At 34.4% G+C, this 17,087-nt stretch overlaps 1 protein-coding gene across 2 annotated transcripts in view; it reads left to right on the forward strand.

Annotated features, from left to right (window-relative positions):
* STIM2 (stromal interaction molecule 2) overlaps positions 1-17,087 on the forward strand; it is a 189,491-nt gene that overhangs the window by 47,307 nt on the left and 125,097 nt on the right. For both annotated transcript variants that reach the window (XM_077136555.1, XM_077136556.1), the window contains exon 2: positions 14,375-14,505. In XM_077136555.1, coding sequence (XP_076992670.1) covers positions 14,375-14,505 — 131 coding nt within the window. The remainder of the gene's footprint in view (positions 1-14,374; positions 14,506-17,087) is intronic.

The following is a 17,087-nucleotide window of genomic DNA, read 5'->3' on the forward strand; positions in this document are numbered from 1 at the left end:
CTAGAAGTAAGAAAGTAGTACCAACTAGAGTTTTGGGTACCTGGGTCAGTTAAGGTTCTTTGATTATAAGACAGAAAAATTTATCATTGCTAATTTACACATTTTGTAAAAAAAAAAAAAAAGCAAAGCATATACTGGAAGGTCATGGATAGTTTGTAGAATTAAAAAACAAAGCACTTAAGAGGAAGGAGGGGCAAGGGCTGAAGATATCTTGTGACTCTAACTGGCCTAGTTTGAGTCTTGGCCAGGGGAGGGTAGGGCATCTTGTTCCATAGTTCCAAGACTGCATTGAGACTGGGACAGTTACCCTGTGCCCAGAAGAAGGGGAGATGAATGGATGTTGGGTAGAAACAACAGTTATCTACGACAGTACCAATATTGGCTGAGTTTTTAGACCACAAGTCAGATGAACTGAAGTCCAGAAATATTTTTCAACTGCCACATTTATGATTTAACAGTTAACAAATGACATTGCTTTGTGTTTTTTTTTCCTTGGGGCTCTAGTGACCTTGCAGTTAACAGCTGAAGTCTTCTAAGATAAGAAAAAGTAAGCTCACCTCCAATTTTTAACTAAGAGGAAATTTTAGCTTTTAATAATTACACGATATACAGATGTTGTTCTCAGTTATTTCTTCACCCCACCGAAAATAATGAGAGCTAAATATTTGTATTTAGAGGACTGGTCCAGTTCTGATCGTTTTCAGATTGTTGAACTGCAAAGAATTTTGCTTTTAAGCTATTAGGAATGTGGCTGTGTTCAGGATAGAAATTACATATTTCAGTGACAAAGCTGTCTGTTTAGATGGAATCTGAATTTACACCTGGATTATGGTACGCATGGGGATAAAACCATTCAGTATAGTACCTACATAGCCAGCTTCCTTTTCAGGAAGCAAAGTTAATATTACTTAAAATGATCAGCATTGTTTTATGAATGCCTTCTTTCATTCCATTATATATCATTGAGAATCATTTCTTAGAAATCTCTCATTGAGTTCTGCAGGCAGGAAGAATGCGATAATTGTCAGTCTTTTTGACAGTGTGTCCTCCTAGGCCAATTTCCACCTATTGGATGCTGCCTTGCATCTTGTCTTTTCCTCGTATCATGAGCTAGAATGGAGCTCTTGTGGTGTTCCAATCTGTCATGTGATAGGTGGAGTTTTCTTGGATTGTCTGTAAGAACAGTCTTCCTGTTAATAGGGCCAAAAAAGTTGTAGTTGGTAGGATGAGTTTAGTTTTTAGTATCCAGTCATTTAGAAATGGTACTAGTTTATATACCTAAATGTATCTTTCTCTGAAATTGTGAAATGTACAGGAAAGTGGCAGTTATCTTAGGCTTGGTGTAATGAATAAGGTTTTTTCTGATTTGTGAAATCTCTATATTTAGGGAGGCTACATATTAACAGTGGGAGGAGTGTGAGTTCAGAGAATTTACTTTGTAAATGCTTTTATAATCTGTCCCAGTCTCTCTTCTTTTGTTAACCCAGCCTTAATTCAGACGCTCATTCCTTGGGATAGTAAAACAACTTGTTCCCCTGCCTCCAGACTTCCATCCTTAAATCCATACTCTGTAATTGCCTGAATGTTCTAAACAAAACACAAATCTGGCAGTATCTTCATGGGTCCCTTATTGCTGATGAGTTCTGCTAAGAGCTGGGTGTTTGTGGTATAACCAGAGTGGCTCTGTGAACTTTCGGTTTCCATTAAACCTCACTAGCTCAATAATTTTATCTCTCTCTATATATACACACACATACATACATATTTACACATACACACACCTATATACACACACACATATATGCATATTACAGAATATTACATAGCTATTTTTCTTCTTTCTAAATGCTTTAAGTAATACTTTTCATATTCATTTCTTAATAATGTTTGTTAAAATACCTAATATATGTAGATGTTAATTCACATATGGGTTTAAAATGATAAAAGAGAGAAAATAGAATGTATAACTGATAATAAATAAGAAAGTAGCACAGAGCTCTGATAACCATCTTTATAATTACTAAAGGCCAAAATAGGCTGAGGCTTGCAAAGAGTGGGAGAGTAATAAGAGAAATTTTCAAATGTCATGTTTGGAAGGAAGGCATTGGGTTTATTTTTGATATTGTGATGTTGATAGATAAAAGAAAGTCAGACTCTTCACCTATTTGGTTCTCTCTTTTGTTAGTAAAATAATTATGTGATTGAAAATGGTAAAGCAACATTATTGAAGGAGACTTAAAGTCCAGGATGAAGATGTGGTGAGAAAGTAACTAGCTTGTTCTCAATGAGTAGGATTTTTTTTTCATCCTAGAGCCTAAAAACAATTTTAATAGCCCATTTTTATGATCTGTAAGTAATCTTGAAGTAAGAATGGTACATGAAGGCTGGCAGTTTTTTTTTTAAGCAGTTTTTATTGAGATTTAACTGACATACAACAGATGGTTATTGTTTATAGTGCATAATTTGGTAAGTGTTAACTACTTATGCATGTATGTATACCCATGAAACCATTACCAAGTCAAGATAATGAATGTAACCATTAACACCAAAAATTTTCTATGCTCTTTCTAAGAGAAGGAGACTGAGAAGGAGCAGTCAGTGAGTTAGGAAAACGAGGATAGTGTGTTGTCCTGGAAACTAAATGAAGAGAATGGTCAACTGCAGTGAATTCTTGCTGATAGGCCAAGTAAGATGAAAACTGAGGTTTTATCATTGGATTTAGTAACACAGCAGTTATTGATGATTTTCACAAGAGCAGTTTGGTGGAGTGGGGAGGACAAAAGCCTTATTGGAATGTTTCTTTTTTTTAAATGGTGCTGAGTTTTATAAAAAATTAATTTATTTATTTTGATATTGAGATATCTTCACACACATGTGGCTCACAGTATCATCACATAATTGATTATTCATCACAATGATCAGTTTCAGAACATTTGCATTACTCCAGAAAAAGAAATAAGAAAGAAAAACTCATACAAATATACCCCTTACCCCTCCCTCTCATTGACCACTAGTATTTCAATCTACCCAGTTTTTTTAAACTCCTCCTCCACCCTGCCCCATTTTGGAGTGGATTTTTAAAAGAGAAAGGGAGGAGAGAAATTGGAGATACTAAATTAGTAATGTATTTTCTGCAAAGGGAAGCAAAGGAATGGGAGTGGCAGTTAAGTGGGATTGAGGAATTTTTGTATTTTATGGATGAGAGAACAGAACAGCCTATTTTTATTTTACTAGGAACAACCCATTGCAGAGCCTATGAGAGACTAAATGGAAAGAGATTTAGTTCACAAATATAGATAGGCATTGGCATTATTTAGAAACAGGGATAGTCCATCTATTGCAAAAAACAAGAGATACAGTATGCGGGTATAGACCCTAGTTGGTGATTTGATGGGTCATGGAAGTTTATGGAAGTTCTCTTCTGATTGTTTCATTTTATTTTTCAGGGAAGGATAGGAAGCAGAGTCATTGCTGAGAGTTTGGATGTGGAGGAGGTATTGTGGGTTGAGGAGCAAGAAGGTGTGAAACAGTGGGAGAGCGAATAAACCAAGAGTTATAGTGTGATTGCCTGGCATTAAGGGTGCAATCGAGGTCTGTTCTTATGAATTTAAAGCATCACTCGTCAGTCTGGTTGTGTGTGTTTCTCCAGCCATGTTTAATTGTATGGGTGTGGGTGCAGAGTAGGTGGAGAATTCGATTTAACCAAGGTTATGACTTTGCTGAGTATGATGAAGTGAGAGAAGCAAAAGGGAGTGGAGACTGTATATAGGGGAGTGATTATAATGAGTTAGCTGTGAAGGAGGGGAGAGGGGATTTCAAAGGATGAGGAACAATAATCTGTGCAGGACATGAGGTGACTGAATAGGGTGCAGTCTGGATAATGTTTTGAAGGTACAGCTAACAGATTTCTTGATGTTTAGGTATGGGATGTGTGAGAAGAGTAGTAAGAATGACCCCAGAGTTTTTGGCCTGAGCAATTGCAAGTATGTAGTTGCTATCATTTGAAGTGTAATTTTTCACATTTGGTGGTTTGGCTTTATTTTATTGATTAAACCAGGCAAGTATAAATATAAATATTATTTCTATATTAATTAATTCAATAACTACTTATTGAGTGCTTTTTATGAGCCAAGTGATGGTGGTCTAAGTAATGTGAATATAGTACTGAACAAAACTGTTATAAAGCCAATAATTTCCATTGGTTTCAGTTCAAATGGGGAAAGCAATACTTGGGGAAACTTAGGAAATAGAAGTGGCTACTGTATCTTAATGAAAACTTTTATTTTCATTTAACTTTTATATAGGCCAGTTTTCATACTTCTGATTATCTTTAATACTGTCTTTCTAGGAACTTACATTATCATGGAGTCATTTCTTAGATCACAATTATTTAAAAAAATGGAAAGTATTAATGGCATATTCCAGAGTGTATAAAATAAAAGTAAGCTTGAGGACTAATGAATTGGAATATATTTTAGAGTTTATGAACCATAGGAGAAAATCTTTCTCTTTATTAGAACATGACTTTCTTGTAGACCAGAAATGATATTCCACAGATTGATTGCTTGAGAAGTTCCCAAAGTTCTATCATAAATAGAATAAATTATACTATTATTAAGAATGTGCAGAGAACAATAAGCTCTGGAATAATTCTTTTGGGTAATTCATGAGTTTCAGATAGTGTCAAAGTTGTTGGAGTGTATATACTTTCCTAAGGAGAACTCTTTCAGTAGGAGAGGCAGTATTAATTGGTATGCATATATTTTGGTATATTAATTAAATCATTCCATTATTCTCAGTATTATCATCAGTAAAACTGGGTATTTAGAGAGAGAGAGAGAGCTTCTAAAGGTGACAACAGATCATCATTTCTGAAAAGGGGAAGTAAACACTTTCAGATGAAAGAGGTTACCTTGGCAAGTATTGTAGTTGACCACACTGGTTACTAACAAGGTTTGCTGCATATCAGGAATTTTCAATAACTTCTACAAATCTGAACTCCCTTCTTGAAGCAGAGATAGATATTAAAATTATATCACATAAAAAGTCATGTGAAAGGGATAGGCAGAAAAAAACTTTAAGAAGGAAGTTGATGATTTTAAGAGTTAGGTGCCAGTTCTCTCAAAAACTATATAAAAGCTTGGCCTGATTCAGCTTTTTGCATGAAGATTGCAGGATGCTATCAAGTACTAACGTGTCCAGTTCCTCTTTGCTATTATTGGATCTTAAAGAGGCCATTTAAAAAAATTTGAAGGAGATATTGAAAATTTAGAGACTACTTCATTTTAATGTTCTCTGCTTTGATGTTTTAATTTCCAAAAAAGATTTCAGTAAGCTTTGGGTCTATATATTACTTTAGAGCCATGTGTATATATTGCAATTTAGAAGTGGAATTTGTAAAAGTTTAATATAGAAGGGTTTTGTGAGCCTCCCTCTCTCCAGACAAAATAAAATAGTGACTGCCTGTTTTTGAAGGTTATTAAGAAAAGGGATTGTTTGGCTGTTGCTTTTTACATGGGATAGACAGTCCCCAAATAGACATATTTGATTTTCAAATATCACTGAACTTCAAGTCTCTGGCTGTGGTCTCATTTTCCTAATGTGGCCACCAGCACATCACAACATATGCCAGCCTCTCTTCTCTTCCACTGTAATTGTAGCTATAACTTTTTAAGTCTTCCTGCAGTTATTATGCAACAGTAGTACAAGGAAGAGGTATTATGAATATTTGTGGAATCAAATTGCTGAGTACTAGACTCTTCCTAGTTGGAAATGTGAATTTCTTTTCACTTGGAAACATTAAGAGCTTTCTAAAGTAATTGTGTGAACAAGCAAACAAAATCCAAGAAGCACATAGCAAAACTTACACCTAAATGAGTGTTTTCTTTTTCAAAATAGTAATCTTTGGAGATGATATACTTTAAATGCTCTCCTCCCTCTTTCTCTTCCTTCTTTGTTTTTAAGGTGTATTTGGCTTTGGGATCAGCCAAAAGATATTTAAAGTTAAGTCTAATTTAAGCAGAAGTGGTTATTTTTGCTCAAATAGCTTAATATAATAGAAAGACTGGACTTATATTTCAGGAGACAGCATTAAATTCCTACTCTGCCATTTATTGGCTGATTACTATGGGCACTTACCTCTTTGAACAGTAATAATAGGTATCCATTGAGTGACATTTATTGAGTATATAATATGTACACACTCAGTTACGTGTTTTATATGTAAAGCCCTCACTTAATTCTCACAATAACTTGCAAGGTTGCTATTATTCCCATTCTTTATATGAGGAAATTAAGGGATAGAGAGGTTAAATGACTTCACTGGGATTATACAGTAAGTGCCAGTGTGAGAATGAATTGAAAATTAGTTATTTTTTTCCTCCTATAGATTGCTCCACCTTTTTCTCATCTATAAATTCATGTAAGATACTAATTTTATTTTACCTGATAGCTGTTAACTTCTTGCACTGAGAGATAAGTGAAACAATCAGTGTAAAAGCACATGGATCTCATATAGAGAGCCGAGAATAATGAAATTCTCTTTATTTCCCTGCTGTTTATATAGGTAGGAAAGTATTAGTAATCTTGATTCACTATAGCTTATGTTTTGGTTGTAACTTTGAATTATTATAGTCTTCCAAAATAAACAAAATCAATAAAAATGAGCAAAGTTATCCCACTACTCTGTGCATGCAGCATTAATATAATAAAAAAAAGTAGCATAAGACTACAGTCTCTCTAAAGGGGCTGTGCTGCTTGGAATCCTAATCTCGATTTAGGTCCCCTTATGTTCAATTGTGTATGTCATTAAGACTTTTCTGATCTTAAGGGAGAAACTGGGAATTTCTTCTTGATTCTGTGTGTGTACCCAAAACCTCCTCCCCCTTTTTTTTTTATTAAAAACATTTTTCATTAAAGTTTTTATAGCATCTTTGGAAGCCAGGAGTCAGTACAATAAATGTATGCCTGTACCTGTTTACTTTCGTTTCCTTTTGCACCTAGTCAACGGTATTTTCCCACATCTAACAGATATAAAGTTATAAGCAGGTTATGTTATTGCTTTCAAAGAGCTTATAGTATAAAACAAAATTGGGAAAATTTACGCAGCTGTCAGTGACTCTAGAGATAAACACAGCTGCATAAATATTCCTACTCATTTATTTATGTGCATTAAAAGAACATATTGGTTAACTGAATATAAGTGTAGTTGACAGGCGAATGTGTTGGTAAATGCATATTAAGACAGTTTTGAGGCAGTGGCGTTATTTTCTGACTGCAGTGAAGAGGTTCTTTTGAGATTACAAGGACTTTTTAAAGTGGCAAGGACAAGATGCTTTGGTGGGGAGAGGGTAGTGGGAATTAAATAATCAGAAGGTAGATAAATTGAAAAATGTCTCTGGAAAGTAGATAGGGACCAAAGGAACCAAGTTTGTATCAGATTGTGTATTTAAAGCATTTGGAGGGTAGTATAAGTAAATTTAGCCATTATTTAGGGAAATTCTTAGTTACAGATCAGGGGAAATTTCTTTCTTTTTGTTAGGATCCAGATTAATTAATAGATACTTTTTATACAAAACCATTGATTAAGTGGATTTAGAGGTCTGAGAGGCAGTCATCAGTCTGAAGGGTTTTCAACAAAAGTTCCTTTATTTTCTGCTCAGTGTAATATTTAAGCCATAATTATATATATCTGCAGTGGTTTCTCATTCCTCTCTTGGTAAGTAAGGTTCTATGTCCCTTCACTGATGAACTTTTCAAAAGTCTGAGCAAAAATGACTTATCAACTTGCTTTTCTTTTTTTTTTGTATACCCATCCAGTTGCAACTTTCCTATTTTCAGTTGGTCTTCTGGCATGTATTAAGCTCTCAATAAATGTTAGCTCCTGCTAATAACATTAAGAGCCCAGATTCATTTATTTGATATATAATTTGAATGCCTCCTATAGATCAGGTCCTGTAATAGGTATGGACTGAAACACATTTTTCTCTAAAAAGTATGCAGCAGCCTTTATTATTGATTTTAGATTTTTTTTTGAAAAACATCCATTAATAACCACCTATTTTTTAGGTGTTTCTAGTATGCTAAATACTGGGGCTATAAGGGAAATAAAACAGATTGCCCTAGAGAGGATATCAGAAGAGAGGAAGGCATTATTCACTTTCTTTTTGAGTTTGAATTGGGCCCTTTTTTTTTTTTTTTTTGTATATTGAGAAATGTATCAAATAATTGTTTCTGAAGAATTTAGAGATAAATTTACTCTAAATGTTAGAGTATTTGATTTGGTAAATGCTTGGACTATTATCGAAATACTAAACACAAACAATATAAAAAATTCCTCTCACTGATAGTAATTAAGAAAATCCTAATCATTAGAATAGTTGCCAATATTGTAAGCCTAGTTCTTGGCAGCATATAGTGTTACAAATTGTTAGTGGGCTGTAGCTATTGATTTGTGTTTGAGTCAGCTGGTTGCCCTTCTTGGTGGTTCTTTTCTGCATGAAATTTGCTGACCTAAAAGATATTATGGGAGGAAAGTAGCTCTATAAATGACTGAAATTACTTCTGTCAGCTTCATTTTTTTTTCTTAAGCTCTTGTTTTCTTAGGTTTCTGAACTGTATTCTCTACATACGTCATTTGATGAAAACGACAAAATGTAAAATGTGTCATAAATATTTATTCCTCCAGGGGAATAATGAAAGGGCTTAATGAAATTATGTTTGATGCATTTTAAAACTGTGTTGATTGATTGGCTCTCAGCCAAATAGAAGAGAAAGAGAAAATGTACCTTTGGTTTTCTTAGACTTTTAGGCCTGAAGTATGAAACATATTGGTCTCTTCTCATACTACACCAATTGTGTCTTCAATATGACCTTTTCTTTCTATTCCCAATACCATGACTATAGTTCATATTTTATCACTTTCTGCCTGGATTATTGGCAGTAGGCATTTTTTGGTAGCAAACATGTAGTATAAGACTGTAGCTTCTTCTCTAGATTAAAAGTAGTTACTATATGGGAAAACATTCTTTAAACTTGAAATCACTGCACAAAATATAAGTTGTAAATTTTCTTTCTGTGGTACATCTTGCATCATGTCCTAGTTCTACTTAACAACCGTCAGTGGCTTCTCTTAGGCATCTCTTCGATTATCTTTACAGATTTCCATCCTGTTACTCCTCCACCCATTACTCAGTAGTGTTTTCTTTCTCCCAGTGTGGGATACTGTTGGCATTTTGTGGTAGGCAATTCTATGTTGTGTGGGACTTGCCTGTGCATCCTTAGAACTCCTACTTACTGAATACTAGTAGCAGTCCCCAGATGTTGTGACTGAGGAGCTCATAATAAACATTTGCCATTCCCCAGTTAATTTAGCATACACTTTTGCTAATATGAGAGTCTTAGTGGAGGGAAGGGTGTTTTAGTTTGTTAAAGCTGTTGGAATGCAATATACCAGAGATAGAATAGCTTTTAAAAAGGGAATTTATTAAGTTGTGATTTTATGGTTCTAAGCCATAAGAATGTCCCAATTAAGGTATCTAGAGAAAGAAACTTTGACTCAAGAAAGGCCAGTATCTGTCATGTGGGAAGGTATGTGGCTGGTGTCTAATAGTCCTGTTCCTGGTTTGTTGCTTCCAGCTTCCAAGTCCAGTGGTTTCCTCTCTAAGCATCTGTGGGCCTTCACTTAGCTCCTTTGGGACACAAGTCTGGGCTCTGGCTTGTTTAGCATCTCATGGGAAGGCACATGGTGACATCTGCTGGGCACTGCATCTCCAAATGTCCCTGTCTAGGCGCCTCTGTCAGCTTGAAGCAACTGTTGTCCAAGCATCTGCATCTTAGATTTCTCCAAAATGTTTCCCCTTTTAAAGGACTCTAGTAAACTAATCAAGACCCACTTGAATGGGAAGAGTCACATCTCCGTCTAATTAAAAGGTCACACCCACTATTGGTCTTGGCACATCTCCATAGAAATAATCCAATCAAAACATCCCACCCACAACTGGGTGTGCTGTATCTCTATGGAAACAGTCTAATCAAAAGGTCCCACCCTACATCATTGAATCTGGATTAAAAGAACAAGGCTTTTCTAGGGGTACATAACAATTTCAATCCAGCACAGAGAGTATTGAGAAAAGAAAGCCTTCCACTTCCCACAAAACAGATCCATCTTTTAAAATATACCAAAAATAATTTTATGGCCAAATAAGGTTATAATACATTCTTACATGTATGTGTTCTAGATTGGGAACATCATTCCTGAAGTGTCTGTGATCCCCTTGTATGATACACATTTATACTTCTTGGTGTTCTCAGCCTAACAGGGAATAACTTCACAGGATATAGGGTTGGAGAGTCTTCTTGGGCAGTTCCTGGCATATATAAGATAGTAGCTCTTTATTCTTCCCTGACCCTGGTTTCACTTTTGCAATTACGTTTATTATATTGACACCTGTGCATGGATTTGAAGTCTAGAAGACTTGATTTGAATCTTAGTTCCATCACATCCTAGGGGTGGGATCTTAAGTTCCTCATGAGTCTCACTTCCTCATCTGAAAAATAGAGATAGTCCCTCCCCCACGAAGGGTTGATGGAATTAAATTAGGCACATAAAATAGCACTATTTTCTAGAGTCTGGTGGATGTTTCTTGTTAGGTGAAATCATTTTAATTCGGTTAACTTTATCTCTGTGAAATCAGACTGAGCATTTGCCTGACTTTCAATAGAGGAAAGCAAGGTAGATTTTAAAAATGGTGTGGATTGCTGACTTTGGCTAAGTCTCAGTAGTTTCAGGTGATGCCTTTTTCTTCCGTGGAATGTGCTGCTCTTACTTCAGTGAAAGAAAAGAAAGCTCAGTATGTAATGCTAAAAAGATAACTCATACCATGTTGCATACACTGCAAGGTAAGGACACTGACGAAAGAAAATATGACTTAGTCATTATTGTTGTGTCCCAGCAAGAAGAAGTGCACATTACAGGCACTCCATATCATGTTTAAATGAGTGAGTGAATTCTGTTTAGATGAGAAAATTCTGTTTAGATGTTCTGACTGTAGAGTACCTGATATTACTGTGTTTTAGGTAGCTAAGGTAAGGTGTCTATTAGAAGTTGGCAAAGGAGAATGATTTTGGTATTTTAGCACTTGTGTTTTAAACTGTTATACTTGATTCATAATAGGTACTAATCTTTTATAACAGGTAGTTTTTTTTTTTTTTAAATAAATGTAGGCCAGCTAATTTGAGTTAAAATAATCACTTGCGTTGAATTAATCTAGAATTGAAATAACTTAGAAAGAAATGAAAAGGCTTTAGAACAGTTAATTGAGCTCAAAATTTCTAAATATTCTGAGTTAGATTTTGAGGCTTGAATTCATTATCCCAATAGGAAATAAGATGTCATGTGGAAAAATAGACCACTGTTGCCATACCATTCCTTTTATTCTGCTGCTCCAACTTGGCAAAACATCAAACCCTAGAGCAGTCTTTATCATCTACCTTCTCCATTCCTTGGAGTGCTGCCAGGATTACTGTAGCACTTCCTGACAGCTGTGTCTCTCAGTCTTGCCTCATCTCTTCTATCTTCCACTGTCACCAAAATTGTCTTTCTATAATGAATCTGAGTGTTAAGTCTCCTCCTTGAAATCCCTTAAATGCTTCCATAGTTTTCAGGATAATTAATATTGAGAAAAGAACTTGCAGAGATCTGGCCCGTTCTTACCAATCTCCTTCCTGATCTCTCTTCTATATATTCTCTGTATTCCAGATATATAAAAACACTTTCCCTTCTTCGAATATTCCATGTTCTTTTAGTGCTACTGAAAATGTGGAGTTTCTTCTTCTAGGTATGCTCCTTTCTCCTTTCCAAGCTTATTAACTACAGAACATTTAAAATTTCCCAAGATTACATCTAGAAATTTTTACTGATTTCTATTGCCTAGTCTGGATTAGGTGCCCTTCTTCTATGTTCTCATAAATGAACCAATGTTCTCAGTACCTAATGCAATATATTGTAGAGTCTGTATGCCTTCTTCCTCCCTAGACTGAGATTTTTGAGTGCAGGGATACTCTTTTATCTTTTTAATCTCTAATACCTTCACTTCCTTGCACAATACAGGAGCCTAGAACTTTGTGATTTAAATTAATGTATGAAATAATTTATCAGAGGTTTAAAATATGACTAGCTAAATCCAGGGTGCTATGAACATGTGAGAAGTGTAAGAACATGGTCTGTACCCTGCTCATAAACTTAGTTGTATGGACACAATGATACATAAAATAATTAGAGATTAATAAGTACAGCATTAAATGAAACCTACGTAGAATGGTTTGAAAATAAAGATGTAATCAAAAACAGTGCTGCCAGGCAGATGGTAGATGATCTATGGATATTTGTTGAAAGGATGGAATAAGGTTTATTACTAGGAGATGGTATTTACAAAAGAACTTCTTGGAGAAGTTACATCCTGAAGTGGATCTTGAAAGAAAGTATTTTATTAAATGAGTTAGTTTGTTAGAAATGGACAATTTTATTTTTGTATGAATTTTTTTTCAGCTCATATGTTGCTCCTAATTTTCTCTTAAAGATTTATTTATAAGGTTTGTGCAGACCTCACTGTTAAATCTCTTAGATAGTTTACAGTAAAGTGTATTTAATCAGAGTGAGTGATGTTGGCCTTTTCCTTATATTCCAGTTACAAAAAACCCTCTCACCTTGTATGTTAATTAGCAAGATAAAATGTATGTAAAACAGGGCTGGTGGAAGCAATTGCGTGTTGTGTACAGAGCTTCTTTTTACTGTCTGTTATTATGGTACTTGAGAGGTTATCTTTTATTCTATATCTTTCAAAATAATTACAAATGAACTTGAACTTGTAGGCATAGCCCTGTTTTATGACTTAAGGATACTATTTGACTATTATAGCTATTAGTTCTTAGATTTTAATAGATCTTGATCATCATTGCGATTATTTATGTATACACATTATGTTACACATAAGTTATAACTGCATTTTTCACTTTCATAGTTTCTTTTTTTGTCCCTTTTCCTTCCCTCCCAAGACTAAAGAAACTAGAATGAAATTTGAGTTAAACCAGTAAAGTGTTAAATTGCAAAAATATCCTTGGATTACAAAGAATGTGAAATAATATCGGATTGCTGTGCTTTTTAGAAAATAAAATTATTAATAGTTTTCAAATACTGATTTCTTTTGTGCAAGTTTTTTTCATAAGCACAGAATTAGATATTCTTAGGCTCTTATAGACCTTAGTAAGCATCTGGTCTTTCTTTAAGAGATGAGGTAACTAAGACACAAGCATTTAATTCATAACAAGGCCAGAATGATACACTAGATATTTAAATATTGTTGAAGGATAACCAAACTGCGGCTAACGCTTCCAATGTACTAACCACAATAATAAAGCCATAATATTTCTAGAAATACATGTACTTTGATGGCATTTTAAAAGGATAGTATATTAGTGATCTGGTAGAAGTAAGTTTCTGGGATTTATCTACCAGCAAGATCGTGGATGGAGTCAAGCTTTGGCAGTATTTTTCTTTTTTGGTATGGTGTTTACTTGCTGAGTCAGCAAGAGGTAATTTTCACCATTTTGACTTTTAAGCTATGAGAAACTACATTTTCTCTATAGTGTTAGTTTTTGACAGCCTGAATGTAAGGAATCATACTTTCTTTCACAACATTTTTCTGAGGAAGAATTTTAACCAGTAAATGTACATTAAGGAAAACATCAGGAATAAGATTTTTGTCTTCCTTTTTTTTCTTGTTGAACCTAAGAAGTTAGTATTTTTAAAAAAGCCATATGACCTCAGGCATTCTCTTAAATAGAAAAATAATGAAAAATTAATTTTGAGGTCATGTGACTATTCTGTATATCCTTTTACTTGTATCCTCTTAAGTCCTTTTCTTGTATCCTTTGATTTTGTAATATTTTCATAGGACTTACATTTAACTAAACTGGATTATACAAAAATAGCACCTTCTATTCTATGATTTTAAAATTTTTTTCTTTTTTTTGGAGGAGGTGTGGGAATGTTGCCTGTTCTCCCCCCCCCCCCCCCTTTGGGGAAATAATTAGCAAATATAATGGGCTAGATAAGAAGAAAATGGTTAAAGATGTGAAATATAGACAACCTGGTATAAGTCCTGGTTGTAATAGTCTAATGTTAATTAAATGTGATTATTTTTAATCAATTATGGACATATACTTTTTATGTGAAGAATACTCTTCTAGACATTTTGAAGGCTGTGTTTCACTTAGTCTGAAGTTTAATTTTGTTGGTTTTCTTTTTAATTATATTCTGTAATTTTAGTCTGTGTTTTGGTATGGCAAGTGAGTAATTGCTATTCTTTTCTTTCAGATCCCTGCATATCACTGAGTCCACCATGCTTTACAGAAGAAGACAGATTTAGTCTGGAAGCTCTTCAAACAATACATAAACAAATGGATGATGACAAAGATGGAGGAATTGAAGTAGATGAAAGTGATGAAGTAGGTGAAAGAACTTTTTCCCTCGTATTCTCCTGAGATTCTCAGAATGACTGAGTTTTTAATCTTATTTTTTCCCATTTTTTCTTGTACAACTCAACTCCTTCATTTCAACATTTTTAGTTTTTCTCTTTGCCTTTTAATTTTACACTCTTTATTACATGTTTTGCTGTTTTTTACCCCACGTCTACAAGTTTCTCTTGTTCTATAAAAATTCTCAATGTTCAGTTCTTAGATTTCTACAGTATTCTGAGAATGTCAGTTGTCTGTTGCTACTTTACAGACCACCTCAAAATTTATTAACTTTAAACAGAAGTTTATTATTTCTACTCATCTGTGGGTTGATGGATTCTATTGGACAATTTTATGGTAGTTGTAATCATTTAGGACCTCTGCTGGGGATAGAATAGCTAAGATGGTCTCTAATCCTTTAGGGTCTCTTTCTTTGTGTCCTCTCATCATTTAAGAGTCTAGCTCAAACTTTGTTATAGCATGGCAGCTACCTTCAAGTGGTAGTGTACCAAGAAGTCAAGTTCCCTGTAAGTGCTTAGCATGTCTCTGCTTGATGCTTGCTAATATCAGATTGGCCACAGCAAGTCATTTGGCCAATCTCAGAGTCACTGTGGGAGAGGGTTATACAGGGGCATGAATACAAGGAAATGTGGTTCATTGGGAGCCACCAATGTATAATAATCTGCTAAATTCACTGTCTTTATTTCTTAAGCATTCCCGTTTTCCTCCTGGTCTGCTGTCTTCCTTATTTTCTCCACTGAAGTTGTTTTCTTTATTTGGCCATGGTCTCATTCTAACCAAATTCCCTGGTCAGTTTTTGGTCCCCTCGACCTCTTCGTTGTATTTGTTCCCATTGAAATGTTCCCGTTTAGTGTAATCGATACTAAATTACATTGTTCTTTTACATTATTATCTAATGCTATCTAATTCTCTATCACATTATCTAATTACATAATGTGTATGTATCACTGTTATGACAGTGATATTGTCTAAAGATCAGTTCTTTTTTTCATCACATAGTTGTATATTCATCATCATGATCATTTGTTAGAACGTTTGCATCAATTTAGAAAAAGAAATAAAAAGAAAACAGAAAAAAATTCATGCATACCATACCCCTTACCCCTCTCTTTCATTGATCACTAGCATTTCAGTCTACTAAATTTAACATTTGTTCCCCCATTATTTATTTATTTTTAATCCATATGTTTTACTCATCTGTCCATAAAGTAGATAAAAGAAGCAGCAGATACAATGTTCAGTTCTTTTTTTTTTTTAATAAATATTTTTATTGTAAGCCCTAACAAACATACAAACATTCTTGACATGCAGGCATTCTATACATGGTGTGTAATCATTAGCTCACAATATCATCACATAGTTGTGTATTCATCACCATAATCTTTTTTTTTGAACATTCGCGTAAAGACCAGTTTTTGACCTGCAGGTATAAAAATTTACCTTGAATGCCAGTGACCTGGGTGATTCCTGGTGCCTGCTCGTGAAAAAAAAAAAAAAATTTACTTTGAGAAGGCTCATTCATTTTCGGTTTATTCCTGATTTCTCTGTCTGTAAGCCAGTCTGGATTCCTAACATTCCTTTCTGTCTGACTTCTTCAGCGGGTTCTTCCTTTATTTTAAACTTAGTATGTGTAAAACAAAATCCCAGCTGTTCTGTTTAAATCCCTCACTGTTCAGTGGCGCTTCTGGACCCACACCTCCTTAATTCTTATTTGTCTCAATCAGATTGGCAGACTTTTCCTTTGAAGGATCAGATAGTAAATATTTTAGATTTTGCAGACCATATGGTCTCTGTCGTAACTATTCCACCCTGCCATCGCAGTATGAAGGAGTCTTAAATAATACATAAATTTATGGGCCTATGTGTTCTAATAAAACTTTATTTACAAAGCTAGGCAGTGGGCCAAATTTTGCCCATAGGCAAATGGTCTTTTTTTTCTTAAACTTTATCCTTTCTCTTCCCATTTCACTACCTCTTCTCTACTTTTGTTGTCTGTTTGCTCTCTTTTAATCTGAGTATCAGTTGCTTTGTCCCTCGATTACTGTCTCTAAATTTTTCTTCTGCAGTCCATCATGAACATCATTTTAAAAGTGGTTTTCGCTAATTAAGAAACTTAAAATGATTTTCGATTGTTTATTAGATCAGATAGTAACTCCTCAGTCTTAGATTTAATGTCTCAGTATTAGTTGATTTCTGTTGATTGAGATAATCTCTTCTAATTGTGGTTAAATCATTTTGTTTGGTGCCAGTAATACCAATATCATGGCTTTTAGCTCCAGAGACCAATTAATTTAATTCATTTCTAGAACAATGGACTATATGATAATCCTTACATTGTTTCCAATGAAAAATATATTTGAAGTATGTAAATATGTCCTTTTGGTCCTAAGGAAGAGTGGATGAAATGAAATAGATTGAATATCAAGAGTTTAACCAATACTAGAAAACAACATAAACTAGTTGTATTTTATTACAGACCATTAAATAATTCATTCTCTCATCATCATCAGTTCTCTCCCTCTCAATTCACTTACACATGTACACACACAATC

The sequence above is a fragment of the Tamandua tetradactyla genome, chromosome 19 (genome assembly GCF_023851605.1).
Source record: "Tamandua tetradactyla isolate mTamTet1 chromosome 19, mTamTet1.pri, whole genome shotgun sequence".
In the NCBI taxonomy this organism is placed as follows: domain Eukaryota; kingdom Metazoa; phylum Chordata; class Mammalia; order Pilosa; family Myrmecophagidae; genus Tamandua; species Tamandua tetradactyla.